Source organism: Hakea prostrata, chromosome 7 (assembly GCF_041222555.1).
Source record: "Hakea prostrata isolate BN-2017 chromosome 7, UWA_Hpros_2, whole genome shotgun sequence".
Classification (NCBI taxonomy): Eukaryota; Viridiplantae; Streptophyta; class Magnoliopsida; order Proteales; family Proteaceae; genus Hakea; species Hakea prostrata.
The window spans coordinates 65,639,731-65,654,838 of NC_142606.1; the positions used below are offsets into that span (position 1 = coordinate 65,639,731).

Sequence of the window (15,108 nt, forward strand, 5' to 3'; positions counted from 1 at the left end):
TTCCTTTTAATCTGTTTTTTGTTTTAGTTTTATTGATGAGTTTTATGTTTACTCACAAGTGGTTGCACAATCAAATATCAAAGTCAAGATGGAAAATGTTGTAATGTAGTCCAGGGGCTATAATGTTTTTTTACATGTACTTGTGACATGGGAGTATTACGTAAATGTCTTAGGGTTAGTTTGGTCATTCTGGTTATTAGCATATATGTTCTCTTCGAAGGCTTATCAACATTTTCATTTCTTCTCGCCGTGCTTTCTACAATGATGCTTTTTAATTCCCTTGAGATCACCCAGAGCTCTCAAGCATGATTATGAAAGCAAGAAAGCTCGGGGCAAACATAGCCTTGCTTGTAGACTTCTTTGGTCGATAGTTGTTGTAGCTTCCACGACAGGTTATGGCAGCAGTAATGAAGTTGCAGATTCTAGACATGTTGAAAACTTTTGTTGTGAGAAACTTGTTAACCAAGGGTTTTAGCTTTCACACCGTTAGTGAAAAAAGAGTAACAACAACTGGTAATAGGAAGTAACTAATTAATTAGTGGGAGAAAAATAAGGTGATTTGTTGCATGCTTAGCCAAAAGATTCACACGGCCGCCTAGCTACCACCTTCCCTTATTTTAGAATTGCTTGGGTACATGTGCAGCACAATGCTACATATAGTCGATATCGAAACTTGGATCGAGATCTTATTTTGACCGTTCACTTAGCAAAAGTTGTTTTTAGCACTTGTGCGAAATGAGCGATTGAGATTGAATTCTGAACTCTCGTTTTTATCCCGACCATACACTACGCATGACCCAAGCAAGACCTTTTTTTTTCCCAAATTGCTTAATGCACATGACGGTCAAGCAAGATTTCTCGACCGTTGAATTTCAATGGTCGAGATCAAAATCTTGACTGAAATTTCTATCCGACAAACCAAAATGTTTTGCACGACGGTCCAAGCAAGGTCCTGTTTTTTCACATTTATCTTGTGTTTTTTTAGTATCCCATTGACTGAGATTCTTCTTTTCTAGAGAATTTTTTCTCCTTATTTTTATTTGTAACTTATTAAGACGTGACGATGGTGTGTAACTATTTTTTTCTTTTTCCTTTTGTCCCTCTTTTATAATAATTCACCGAAGTGTTTTGCAAGATGGTCCAAGCAAGGTCCCCTTTTGTCACCATCTATTTCGTTATTTTTTAGTATCCCATTGACTAGGATTCTTCTTTTCTATAGGACTTTTTCCCCTTATTTTTATTGTAACGTATTAAAGCGTGACGACCGTGTGTAATTCTTTACTTATTTTTCCTTTTGTCCCTCTTTTATAATTATCCACCAAAATTTTATTTATTTATTTTTGGTTGGAAAACACACGATTGGTCATGCTCTTGTCAACGGGCAGCTTCTCCAAAAGACTATTCAAAACCACATTAATGGCACATAAATTGTCAATAATACAGCTATAAGGAATCCTTTGCCAACTAATATATCATTTCCTTTTCTTCCCATTATCACTTTAAGGCCATGAGATTTTAGGTGAATCTCGTTTTTATTTTTATCATTTACAAGAAATTTGCAATATCATCTTCTTTGCTATTTTTTATTGATGTTATTAAGGGATTTTTGTTAGCATTTTATTTACTGAACGTGGTGCATTAGTAGATCACATGAAACGAAACTTGTTAACACGTCGAAGATTTTCATAGTCATTATCTATTTATAGTGTAAAGCTTTCCTCCAAAGCTTCTACAAAACTTTGCTTGTTTGAGCTCTTCTTTGTCCACAAGAATATTTGGTAAGCAATTGTTTCATGTTAGGAAATTTCATTTTCTTCAAATTTCCTAATTAATTACCGATCTAATTTCATTTTAAAATATGAGTTCTTATTAGGGATCTTGTGTGATGGTTTGAACTTTATTTTTCTTTTGAATTTGTTAATTGGGGAATCTTTGTAAGGATACCTTTGTTGTTTGTACTTGTTTGATTTCCAATTTTTCTTTCAGTTGAAGCCATTCTGAACTATATACTTGTTATAATCTTGATAAAATCCCTTTTGAGCATCTACTTACTAGGGTATTTTTTTTTTCATAAATTATTTAGCTAGTAGTTGTAGTCTTATTATTGCATATATGATGCCCTTTACCAGTTGGAAAGAACAATACGGAGCTTCATCAATGGCAAATACTTCAAGTTCTTCTAGTGATTCTAGTACATTTACGAACGACAATGATGAAATCGAGCAATTGTCTGATTTCAAGGAGAAAGAACTAGAACAGGTCAGTTTACTTCAGTTAAATGGTCAAAAAGTCTTGCTAACTCTTTTAGGGTCTGTTTGGTTACATGAATCCAGAGATTTGAAATCTCTAGATTCATGAATCTGAGAATTATACCCGTTTGGTTGTAAAAATCTCTAGATTCATGAAATCTAGAGATTCACATTTTTACACTAAAAACGTGAATCTGTAGATTTATGGATAAATGGTGGAATCCAGAGATTTCAAAAAAGCTATACATTTGCACATTCACAAAAATCACGTCGATCAAATAGTTTTTTAGGATGAATCTACAAATTTCATTCTACAACCAAACATTTAATCTTATAAATTATGACTCCATAGATTTGAAGTCTATAAATTTGAAATCTCTAGATATTTGAAATCTCTAGACTCAAGTAACCAAACAGGCCCTTAGTGATTCTACAATGTTTATGAAAGAAAACTTTAATTTAGTAATTTTACTAGCATATGTAAAGAAAAAAGAAATGATATGATGATTGCCAACAGGACATCGAATTCAAGATAATGATTGAATCCGTGGAGGAAAAATTAAATAAGAGCAGTTCGTCGGAATCTTGTTATTATATAGCTCTTGTTCCCAAACAGCTTCGTGAACAAAAGCCAGAAGCCTACACACCGCAATCAGTCTCAATAGGCCCTTTGCACCGTCCTGATGACCACTTGTGGATCAAAGAAACACATAAGTTGGAGTGTTTGAATAGCCTTCTAATTCGATCGGGAAAACCTTCAAGTCTTGTGTCAGGGCTGTAAGTGATTTGGAGGAAGAAGTTCGCAAATGTTATCCAAATACGATAAACTTAAATAAAAGTGAGTTTGTCAAGATGATGGTGATAGATAGTTGCTTTATACTTGAGTTCCTTGAGAATCACCAAAAAAAAAGGAACAATCGTTTAGTACCCAATGAATCATGGATGTATGCAATCAGCGTTGATTTGCTTAAGGTTGAAAATCAGCTTCCTTTGTCTCCTCTTGCGCGTCTATTTGACCTACTAGTTCGTCCCCATGTGGACTTGCCATTCAAAAATTTCAATTGGTATATGTATAGTGCTCTCTTCTTCTTGTATGGAGCGTATCTCCAGTGCGCAGTCCCTCCTTATCGTGAAGCATTAGAATTATCACTAGAGGAAATCGGCGGAGTCGGCGGACCAAAGCATATTCTTGACTTTCTAAGATGTATTCTCATCTCACAATTTGCAAGGCAGATACAATCTGTTGAACCAGAAGAAAAAGAGGGGGAGATACGATCTGTTGAACCAGAAGAATCTGAGATACAATCTGTTGAACTAGAAGAAAAAGAGGGGGAGATACAATCTGTTGAACCAGAAGAATCTGAGATACAATCTGTTGAACCAGAAGAAAAAGAGGGGGAGAAACAATCAGATGAAAAGTACAAAGTGATATGGCGGGTTCTTACTGCCTCGGAACTTCAGAAAGCCGGTGTCAGGTTTCGGTTGAACGAGAATAAGGAGAACTTATTTGACATATACTTTGACATGAGAAAGGGAGTATTGACAATCCCATCTCTTATGGTGCTTCCTTGGACAGAAGTCATCCTTAGAAACCTTATCTTGCTTGAGCAAAGTAAACCCTTTGCCAGTCGTCACTTCACAGCCTACGCAGCATTCATGAATGGCATCATTGACAATGCTAAGGACGTCACATTGCTAATACAGGAAAATATTATTATAAACGAGCTTGGCAGCCCAGAAGATGTGGCAACCTTATTCAACAACATTTTCCAATTTGTTTTCATTGGGAGTGATTACTTCGATCTTATTTTGGAAGACATGCATTCATATTATCAAAGACCATGCCATAGAAGTATGGCAAATTTGAAGCAAACCTACTTCAACTCACCATGGGCAGGAATTTCAGTCGTTGCTGCAGGGTTCATCATCATCTTCACACTGATACAGACTATTTGTTCTTTGTTACAATCTATAAAATGAATGGGTACTCAGAAATCTGTGTCATGTATCTCTTTACGCATTCTTAGTTCGTCATGGCTATTTATGTGCTACAATTGTCAATATTTGCTTGTTTTTCTTCCATCTGCTTTGTGATTGAAATATCTATTAAGTACCGTATGGAGACATGAATCTCGTTTTTAAATCAACTAAATGGGGAAACTTTGTTTAGGATTCCCAGATCCTACTATGTTGCTTTTAATTCCTTCCAAGAAAAATTTTACTTTCACTTTTTGTATCTCTAGCACTTTCAAGGGAAAAAAAATCATCTACTATGGACATCTCTCTGCTCCTATGCATAGCAGTTTAGCATGAGAGAGGGACACGTGGATTATCCAAAATTGATGGTTGAGATTAAAACCTTGTGAAAGACCCATGGGTTGAAATCCATCTAATCCTCTACCCACTCATAAAAAACTTTGTTATTCCCAAATTGACACTGAGAGGGGGGTGAATCAGTGTCTTCAAAAATTCACCACAATGTGGCTGGGTTTACCAGACAGTGTACCACCACTCTGCAATCAAGGCACTCCAATATGTGCAACAAAGAAAAATAAACAAAAAACGCAATGCACCAGAGTTTACGTGGTTCGGCCAAATTGCCTACATCCACGGAATAATACCCTACCTAGGGTTTCGTATATTACTCAATACACTCTTAGATATTTTGACTGCTACAACAGTCCAGGAACACCAATCCCTGCTATAGTCTAAAATGCAATTCAGACAAGGGCACCAACCCCAACCCCCTAGACAAGCTCCAACTTGCTAGGTCACAATGTAAACCAATAATTCAAGTTCCCCAAATTACATTCATGAGCTAGATTCTTCATCATTAAACATAACCTAGAAAATAATAGACAATCACTTGTGAATACGGGTTACCTCAACTTGTGTAAGATGCATGGTAACAATACTTGTTTCTCTTGGGTTATGGGCCCACCATGCTTCCGCTGCACTTTTCAGACAGGCTAACAACAACCCTTTATCATTCTTGAAAGCAAATAACTACAATCATGTTCCCTTCTTTTCTTCTGTTGCTTCTTCTTCCTTCTCTTTCACTTTCTTTCTTGTTTAGCAAAACAAAAGACTTCCTTCAACAGCAACTTTTCTTTCCAACCTTCAGATCTCTAAAGCCATCCAACATCTTCTGGTTCGACCTCCACGCTCTTCCCAAGCTCCTCAAAACGTCCTAATCTTCTGCTGGAGTTTGCTCTCCTTTTATAGATTAATTTAACTCAGAGTTTGAATCAAACTCAGAGTTCCTATCTGACTTAAACAAGGAGTGTTTTAACGTACAAATCGGTCTAACTTCGAGATCTCCAATGAACAATCCCACCGTTGGATTTGAAGATCAAGAAGTCGTGAAGCTCTCCTCCAAAAATCGGCTCAATCGGACACTAGATGACCATCCGATGAAGAGGTTGATCAAAACTGGACTCAGAGTTTGAATCAAACTCAGAGTTCCTATCTGACTTAAACAAGGAGTGTTTTGACGTACAAATCGGACTAACTTAAAGATCTCCAATGAACAATCCCACACTGGACAGAGACCCTCAAAAACAGGATTCTTGAGTTTTCTTTATTTGAATTGGATTCTTTCTCTCAAATCTAATTTCCATATCAAAGCCCACTTAAGTTGCCAACAATGACAACACCTTCATTTTAGGCCAATGGAACAACAATCTCCCCCTTTGGGATTGTTGGCAACTCAACTTCCTTTTCTCTTTTCTCTCCCCCTTTGACAACAAGTACAAAGGGTGCTTTGTGCTCCCCCTACATAGACTCTTCCATAGGAGTGCCCACCGCACCTTCCTATCCTATGGAGAGATGACGTTCTATGTATTTTCTCACTTACTCCCCCTTGGAGCCACAACCCCAAGCTTTACTCTTAATCTCTTATGCCATAACAAGCTTTCATCCTCTTGACTCACCATGCCCCTGTCTTCACTAGTGTTTGATAAGACATATAAGTTTTCGGTTGTTCTGGTTCCTAAAGCCACTGCTTTGCCATTTTTTGGCTTCTTGATTTCACAACATTTTTTAATGAAAATAACTTCATATCCACCATCACAGATTTGGCTCACACTAAGAAGATTGTGTTTGAGCCCACTCACATATAGAACATTATTGGACTTTAACTTTCCTTTATCCAGCTTAACTGAGCCTCTACCTTCAATTTTGGCCCCATCATTGTTGCCAAATTTCACTGAACCACCTTTCACTACATTAAGGCTTGAGAACCTATTCTTGTCACCTGTCATATGTGTGGAACACCCACTATCAAGAATCCAAGGTGTCTCACTACTATGAGCCTTGAAAGATGTTTGAACTACCAAGGAATTTATCATTTTTCCTTTTTGTCCTTTCTCAACCCAAACTGCTTTATCTGATGCATCAATAGGTTCCCTCAGTTTTCTTTGAATTGTTTGTGCATGTCTTTGAGCTAGCTTTTGGGGAAGGTTTATCTCCTTCTGTGAAGGAAGAGCAGTCCAACAATATTTTGCAATATGTCCCAACTTGAAACACCTGAAGCATTCTATTTTAACCTTATCCAATGGAGCAAATCTGTTTATGTTGTTGAATGCCACAACCTTGTTTTGTCTTCTACAGTTTGTCACTTTATGTCCAAAGTTGTTGCATCCATAACAATACCCATTAAAGCCTTGACCATTAAATATTTTATGATAAGCTCCAGTATAGCCTTCTTTACTCATCTTTGGCTTGGTCTTCCCAATATATGGATTCTTTTGGTGCTCCTCATCAAGACTCATTGGATTTGTTGTATTTCTATTTCCATTGGTTTTATTTACATTTGAACATTCCCCCTTTGAGTATCCAAGACCAGTTTTAATATGAGGTGACCTCTGAACACTCAAGATCTCATCTAGTACCTTATCTCTTCCCCAAGTAGAAGTAAAATGAGTAGTCCCTGTCACTTGATTTTCAACTGTCTTGTCCTTTAAGTTCAATGTAACTGGAGTGGATGATGTGGTAGCTTCTAAATAACTCCTTTTTTGTTCTCCTTCAAGTTCTGATCTTAACCTTCCAACTTCTTTCTCAAGTTCTTCACACTCTATACACTTGAGAAAGAGGCAAGATGATGAGTCATTTATAACATGCTCCAATTCACTAATTGTGACAGTCAACTCCTTGATTGTTGTCTCAGAATTTTCAAGTTGATTCTTCATTTCTCTATTTTTCTTCCTTTCCTTTTTGAGATCAAGCAAGGCAGAGTACAACTCACCAACATAATCAATTTCACCTTCAATGTCTTCATTTTCATCAGACTCTTCTTTAGTTTGAGGTGATTCATCATCTTCAATAGCCATAAATAAAACCTTATCAGTTGAGGCATTGTCTTCATCTGATTCTTCTTCAGAGGAGTAGCATTCATTCTTAGTCAAAAGATTTCTCCTTTTGAAATGACTTTTCTTTTTCTTTGGTAAGAATTTTTTTCTTTCCCTTCCTATCATTTCTCTCTTCCTCTTCATCTTCCTCTTCATCTATGTTTCCTCTCTTAGGACATTTAGAGGCAAAGTGTCCTATTCCACCACAACTGAAGCACTTAAAAGGTGCTTTTCCCTTGTGTTTACCTGTTCCTTTCTTAAACTTTCTAGCTAAGTAAGCTATAAGTTTATCATCAGAGTCTTCAGATTCTTTTTCTTCTTTGACCCTTAGCTTCTTCATTGCTTTAAATGCTACTTCCTTCTCTGTGAACTTGCCCTTTTCAGTTCTCATTTCATAGGTTTTAAGTGTTCCATGTACTTCATCAAGAGTGATTGTATCCAAGTCTTTGGCTTCTTCAATGGCCAAGACTTTGGAGTCATATTTGGGAAGCACAAATCGGAGAATCTTCTGACATATCACAGAATTTTCAATTTTTTCTCCAACTCCTCTAATGGAGTTTACAACCTCATTTACTTTGACTATGTAGCTGTCTATATCTTCTTCTTCAGTCATCTTAAGACTTTCGAATTGTGCTCTGAAGATTTGCAATTTGGCTTTCTTAACTTTGATGTCCCCTTTATAGATGCTTATCAACCTGTCCCAGACTTCTTTAGCTGTATCACAGTCCATTACTTTGGCCATGACTTCTTCATTCAGCCCAGACATTATAGCATTTAACGCCCTGAGATTGTGTGCATAAACCCTTTTTTCCTCATTGTCTATAAGCTGAGCTACTAGTTCCTCATAGCCATTAATCACAGACTGCCATACATCATACCCTAAAGATCCAATGTATATTTGCATTCTTCTTTTCCAAAGAACATATCATGTACCATCAAAAATAGGAACTTTCCCAAAGTCTTTGGAGCTGCCTTCACTTGTGGCCATTCTTACAAAACTCTCTGATCAAATCCCGAAGTGGTTACACTTCTCTTCACGGGAACCTGGCTCTGATACCAATTGTTATTCCCAGATTGACACTGAGAGGGGGGTGAATCAGTGTCTTCAAAAATTCACCACAATGTGGCTCGGTCTACCAGACAGTGTACCACCACTCTGCAATCAAGGCACTCCAATATGTGCAACAAAGAAAAATAAACAAAAAACGCAATGCACCAGAGTTTACGTGGTTCGGCCAAATTGCCTACATCCACGGAATAATACCCTACCTAGGGTTTCGTATATTACTCAATACACTCTTAGATATTTTGACTGCTACAACAGTCCAGGAACACCAATCCCTGCTATAGTCTAAAATGCAATTCAGACAAGGGCACCAACCCCAACCCCCTAGACAAGCTCCAACTTGCTAGGTCACAATGTAAACCAATAATTCAAGTTCCCCAAATTACATTCATGAGCTAGATTCTTCATCATTAAACATAACCTAGAAAATAATAGACAATCACTTGTGAATACGGGTTACCTCAACTTGTGTAAGATGCATGGTAACAATACTTGTTTCTCTTGGGTTATGGGCCCACCATGCTTCCGCTGCACTTTTCAGACAGGCTAACAACAACCCTTTATCATTCTTGAAAGCAAATAACTACAATCATGTTCTCTTCTTTTCTTCTGTTGCTTCTTCTTCCTTCTCTTTCACTTTCTTTCTTGTTTAGCAAAACAAAAGACTTCCTTCAACAGCAACTTTTCTTTCCAACCTTCAGATCTCTAAAGCCATCCAACATCTTCTGGTTCGACCTCACGCTCTTCCCAAGCTCCTCAAAACGTCCTAATCTTCTGCTGGAGTTTGCTCTCCTTTTATAGATTAATTTAACTCAGAGTTTGAATCAAACTCAGAGTTCCTATCTGACTTAAACAAGGAGTGTTTTAACGTACAAATCGGTCTAACTTCGAGATCTCCAATGAACAATCCCACCGTTGGATTTGAAGATCAAGAAGTCGTGAAGCTCTCCTCCAAAAATCGGCTCAATCGGACACTAGATGACCATCCGATGAAGAGGTTGATCAAAACTGGACTCAGAGTTTGAATCAAACTCAGAGTTCCTATCTGACTTAAACAAGGAGTGTTTGGACGTACAAATCGGACTAACTTAGAGATCTCCAATGAACAATCCCACCGTTGGATTTGAAGATCAAGAAGTCGTGAAGCTCTCCTCCAAAAAATGGCTCAATCGGACCCTGTATGACCATCCGATGAAAGGGTTGATCAACGCTGGACAGAGACCCTCAAAAACAGGATTCTTGAGTTTTCTTTATTTGAATTGGATTCTTTCTCTCAAATCTAATTTCCATATCAAAGCCCACTTAAGTTGCCAACAATGACAACACCTTCATTTTAGGCCAATGGAACAACAAACTTGATTCATGTAGTTCTCCTATCGTTTGGCTACAATTCTTGCCATTCCACCACTGAGACGATAAACTACATTCCCTTCTATGTACTTTTCCGGCGGATTTGCACGCGGACTCACTACCATTTCTGGACAAGATGATTATCAGTGGGTGAAGTTCTCAACAGCTGTTCCTGCCTCTGTTTCTGTCCCGGTGGTGTTACCGGAGGTGAAGTGTCTATTGACTGGGTGAAATTGATGATTCATTGTCACCACAGTCTTTAAGTTCCCTCGTGTGCTGACACAACACTGCATTTCTTCAGAAAAGAAAAGATTAAACTGTGTTGTAAATATGTTTAAAACTTTATATAAAAATTTGTTTTAATTGTGTCTTTTCCATGGTTTTATTTAGTCCCACATCGGGTTGAGAGGATCTGATTATATGGTTTATATATAGTAAGGGCCCATGTATTATTAATTTGCCTGAGCCCTATTGTGACCCTTAAAAAAAAAAAAGTGACTACTCAAGAAATATAAACATGGGAAAGAGTATAAAAGAAGAAGGATTTTGATCAATGTTATACAATCTAACTTTGAATGCGTATTTATCTTAAACTTCAAGGTCATTGATTAATTGATGTCTATTGTTTTATTTGCTTAATCCAAATAAACTTAAAATTGTTATTTCATTTATATCATCTAATGCTTAAGTATTCTTTTGAATTTGTCTTTGTTGTTATATTATTTTCTTTGGTGTTCTTTTTTGACAATACTCTTATGAATGTATGACAATTTCAGCTTTGAAACTACAAAAATCTTTAAGGGCCTGTTTGGTTACATGATTCCAGAGATTTCATGAATCTGAGAATTATACCCGTTTGGTTGTGAAAATCTCTAGATTCATGAAATCTAGAGATTCATCTTTTTACACTAAAAACGTGAATCTGTAGATTTATGGGTATAGGGTGAAATCCAGAGATTTCATCTCTACTATAAAAACAATAAACATTTGTACATTCACGAAAATTACAGATAAATCCACAAAATTCATTATACATATTCAATTAACCAAACAGTTAATTTTATAAATTATGACTCCATAAATTTGAAATCTCTAGATATTTGAAATCTCCAAACTCATGTAACCAAACAGGCCTTAAAAGAATGTTTTACTTACAAAGCTATATCGAATAACAAATGAGAATTTAACTATATCAAATTTCTTAAATTGTATGTTAGCTTCTCACTTCTTTAATTGAACTCCACTTCATCATAGAGAATTTAGAGTTGAAACCACATTTCTATAGAGAATTTGGTTTGGTGTAAAGAAGCCACTTATTCTTTTAGCTGTTATTGTCGGTAATAAGCACCACTTTTTTAAACTTGCCAATCCTTTAGTCACTGGTTCATCAATGGGTATTGGTTTTCTCATCTTATGCACAATCAAGTAATAATCTTTCACACTTGACAAAATTTCAACACCATAATTGATGCCCAACTAATTACTTGATGCATTAAAATGAAGGGGCATGTTTAAATCATTAAACCAATTTTTTTTTCTCGCTAAAAGGGTCATTTTATAACGAAAAATAAGAAAAAGAAAAGAAATACAGCAATTAGTACCTACCTTGCTCACCCGCAACAACAGTTGCCCCCAATACACCCTTCCTCACTGGTTCCTACTCATAATTGACAACAACTAAGTCATCAGAAACGAAATGTAGGACGTCTAGATGCATCCAAATCAAGATCTTTAAGAAAAGCTTCATAACAATAGTTACATAGCAGCACTATCCTCTCCCAATGGGAGGCTCTGATGCACTGTGGATACTTTTGCTAAAGCTGCATCTACCTTCTTAAATTCCTCTGCTATAGAAACCTTTTTACTTGTTACTACTTTCTTCACTGCGTGAGGCTTCTTCTTCCGGCGACCAGGTTTCCGATGAGGAAAACCTTCATCCCACACTGATATAGACGAAGACCAAAGTGGAAGAACTACTTTCAATTGCAAAGTTTCATCATTGGCCGAAGTCTCCAGCTTGGCTGAATTCTGATCGGCCCCACAATAGTCCAAATCATCCTCCGTAGTTCCTTCAATGGCTAAACTTCTAATAATATTTGCTTCAGGTCCCACCAATGAACACTCCAAAGAAGGGTTTCCAATTTGCATAGAACTCTTACCTGCAACAAGCACTTTCTGAAATTCAAAAGGAGTGGCCGAACCACTTTTGAGCTTATTTGTAGGTCCCACTAGTGAACTCCCCAAAGGAAGTTTACCAATTGAATTAAAACACTTTGCCGCATCTAAAGAATTTTGAATTTCAAAACTAGAGTCCACGGCCAAAGAACCTGCTTCAAAATTATTCAAATTCTGTTGGGCCCCGCATGACCCCACTTGAAGCTCCAAACTAGAGTTCACGTCCAATGCAATTTCTTCCAATCTAATCGAATTTTGTTGCGTAGAAAAGTCTTCCACATAAACCGAATTCTGTTCCGTAGAAGAGTCTTCCACTCTAACCGAATTCAGCAGGGCCCCACAAGGCCTCTCATGAGAGCTTTTCAAACCGTTCAAAAGAGCCAATATCCTTAGTGGCCGAATTAGGTGGAAGTTGGTTAGTCGTGGGACCAACAGAGGTAACTACGTTCTTTGAAAGATTACCAACCAGCATCGAACTCTTGCCTTTATCTAAAATTTTTTGAAGTTGAAAAGGATCACTTTGAGAGAGAGAAAGATCAAGAGAAGAGCTCTCGCTAGATGCGATCACCACATCAGAGGAAACCAACCTTGTAGATTTGAAATTTGAAATTGAATTTGCTGCACCCTCATTGGATGAAATAGAGTCCTCCAAACCCGCCACCTCTAGAGCCACATGAATCTGATGTTGGAGTGAGCTTGGAGTCTGCACTCTCACACCGTCAGTAGGAATCCCATCCACAATAGGATTATCTGTTGGGAGGTTTTCTACAGGAACGATAGAGGGTTGAACCTGCAAACCATCCACAGAATCGTTTGAAGCAAACCTACAATGAAGACCCAGGTGGCCTTCTCGATTACACCGTGAGCACCGCAGAATATCATCCTCAAAAATTACCTTCTGAAGAAAACTAAAAACTCGAAGAGTTCCTGGTTCAAGGCGCTCAATCTGAACCTCATTCACTCGAATAGCATCGACCTCCAATTCAACCAAAATTTGAGCATAATGACCAATAGAACCAAGACGAGTTTGTCTATCAAGAGAAACAGGTCTCCCAACAGATTTTACTATAGAAAAAAGCACTTTCTCATGCCAATACTCAAGAGGTAAATCAGGGAAACGAACCCACACCAACTTACCTGCTGGTTGAGGAGAGTGGATATTAAAATCTGGCCTCCATCATTGAAAACGAATGTATTACTTTCCAACGTTACAAAAACCTCTGCGCCACACCTCAGTCATATCTGCCTCACTATGAAACTGAAAGATGATAAATCCTTTCCCCAATGAATGTAAGATCACCCCTTGAGACAATTTCCAAGCACCCCTAGCTAGCTCTCGCAATTCATCCATGGTAGTGATGCGAAAATTAGCTCGCCCAATCAATGAAAAATGGAACTGATTTCGTTGCAGCTCATATTCCTGTTGCGGGATTACAATCCTGCAAAACTTACCCGCTTGTATAGGAGAAGGGAGGGAATCGATCTCAGGCAACAACGAACTCCCCACTACTCCCGCATAAGATTTATCCCCATTGGTAGGCACCTCTGGAGGCTTCAAACGCAGGAAGACCGATTCCCTAAGCACCTCCGAATTTTCTAGAGCTTCCATCTCCTCCATCTCATATCAGATGAAGACCCCCAGGTCGCTGGATTCAAAGTCTAGAGTGCTAACCACTACACCATCTAATTTCAAAATTGATGTCGTGATGACTAAGAATCAAAGCCAAATAAAAGAATCGATTGATAATGGAAAAACTTCATTTGAAACAATTGATGTACATTGCGTGTACAGTAATCTTCTTTTCTATTTTGGCGACCTATTGTTTCAAAATGATCAATTCATAATCCATCAGCAAATAGTAGAAAGACAGATCCACATTAAAAACAAAATTTTCAATTGGGTGCTTTGACACTCTAGCAATTAATTTCTCTTGCTATTTAGTCATTTTATTTTTGTTTTTAGTTAATTCAAACATATTTTTGACATCGATTACATTATGTCTCGTGATTGGATTTAATTACACATTTAACTAAAATGTCGTATTTAATTTGCACTGTAGCTTGAGGGGATGCTCAACACTGATTTAGCTCGCCTATCAATCTCTTGGATGTTTGCAGAGAATATACATCCAAAATTCCAATTCAGCTCAAAATAAAACATTGCAAATTTCAACTCTAACAATTGGTAAGTACTTATACAGAATCAACAGCTATGACAATTTTCCTCACCATTGATTTAAGATCCCCCACACTTGAACTTTATTACCCCCATATTGATTCTTGAGACTAAGCATATATCTCAATCAAAGACTCACCTTATATCTTTCAAGTACACCTCTCCTTTAAGCAAAACCACTAATAGAGTAAGAGGACCAAGGACTAAGGTTTTGAAGTATTTTTGACCAAACATTTCTACGAAGTCATTGATGACACTTGCATTTATTTCTCTTTTTTTTTTTTTTTTTTTTTTTTTTTTTTTTCTACTTTACTCCACTACGGTTGGCTTGAATGATATGGTGGAGCAAACACCAGAAACCCAAGTTATTTTGTAGCTTTCCTTTGCATATGCCCACATAGACAGTGATACGAGAGTTCTTTTCAATAATATCATTCCTAAGAGTTTCAATCAAGTCACCTCGATTCCTGAGTCGGAGTGCCCTGTCTAGTTCCAAGAAATTCAACTTTTACTTTCTACTCCTTTTTTCTTTTTCTTTTTTTTCTTTTTTTTTTCACTTCTTTTTGAACTTTTGTCATGCCATACAAAAGATTGATCTCAACCTCTAACCAAAGAAACAAGGACCCACAAAACCTATAGATGGTCCAACGCCTCAAGTTAAGGGCCTCTTATTTTTCTAAGGAAATTCTCATCTCAACATACATACAAGTTACCTTCCTTTCAATAGGGTTTTTATGTGTTCAC

The 15,108-nt window shown here is 37.3% G+C and overlaps 2 protein-coding genes across 2 annotated transcripts; one reads left to right on the forward strand and one right to left on the reverse strand.

Moving 5' to 3' along the window:
• Window positions 1-2,157: 2,157 nt before the first annotated feature.
• LOC149011728 (UPF0481 protein At3g47200-like) lies at window positions 2,158-4,263 on the forward strand. Its single transcript, XM_089162741.1, has 3 exons — window positions 2,158-2,259; window positions 2,767-3,026; window positions 3,206-4,263. Exons 1-3 carry the CDS (start codon window positions 2,158-2,160, stop codon window positions 4,227-4,229), a joined length of 1,386 nt encoding a protein of 461 aa, XP_089018867.1. The 3' UTR covers window positions 4,230-4,263.
• LOC149011729 (uncharacterized) lies at window positions 4,238-8,501 on the reverse strand. Its single transcript, XM_089162742.1, has 4 exons — window positions 7,844-8,501; window positions 7,495-7,623; window positions 6,365-6,504; window positions 4,238-4,297 (listed from the first exon to the last, which is right to left on the reverse strand). Exons 1-4 carry the CDS (start codon window positions 8,499-8,501, stop codon window positions 4,238-4,240), a joined length of 987 nt encoding a protein of 328 aa, XP_089018868.1.
• Window positions 8,502-15,108: the final 6,607 nt, after the last annotated feature.

Excerpts from the sequence above, each read along its gene's own strand:
- LOC149011728 (XM_089162741.1), top strand. The coding sequence starts at position 2,158 with ATGGCAAATACTTCAAGTTCTTCTAGTGATTCTAGTACATTTACGAAC. Across the intron at positions 2,260-2,766 it reads AGGAGAAAGAACTAGAACAG|GACATCGAATTCAAGATAAT; the intron begins GTCAGTTTACTT and ends GATTGCCAACAG. Across the intron at positions 3,027-3,205 it reads TCAAGTCTTGTGTCAGGGCT|CGTTGATTTGCTTAAGGTTG; the intron begins GTAAGTGATTTG and ends GTATGCAATCAG.
- LOC149011729 (XM_089162742.1), bottom strand. The coding sequence starts at position 8,501 with ATGCAAATATACATTGGATCTTTAGGGTATGATGTATGGCAGTCTGTG. Across the intron at positions 7,624-7,843 it reads AAAGTTTAAGAAAGGAACAG|AAGAATCAGATGAAGACAAT; the intron begins GTAAACACAAGG and ends ACTCCTCTGAAG. Across the intron at positions 6,505-7,494 it reads AGGTGAAATTGATTATGTTG|GTGACAAGAATAGGTTCTCA; the intron begins GTGAGTTGTACT and ends CACATATGACAG.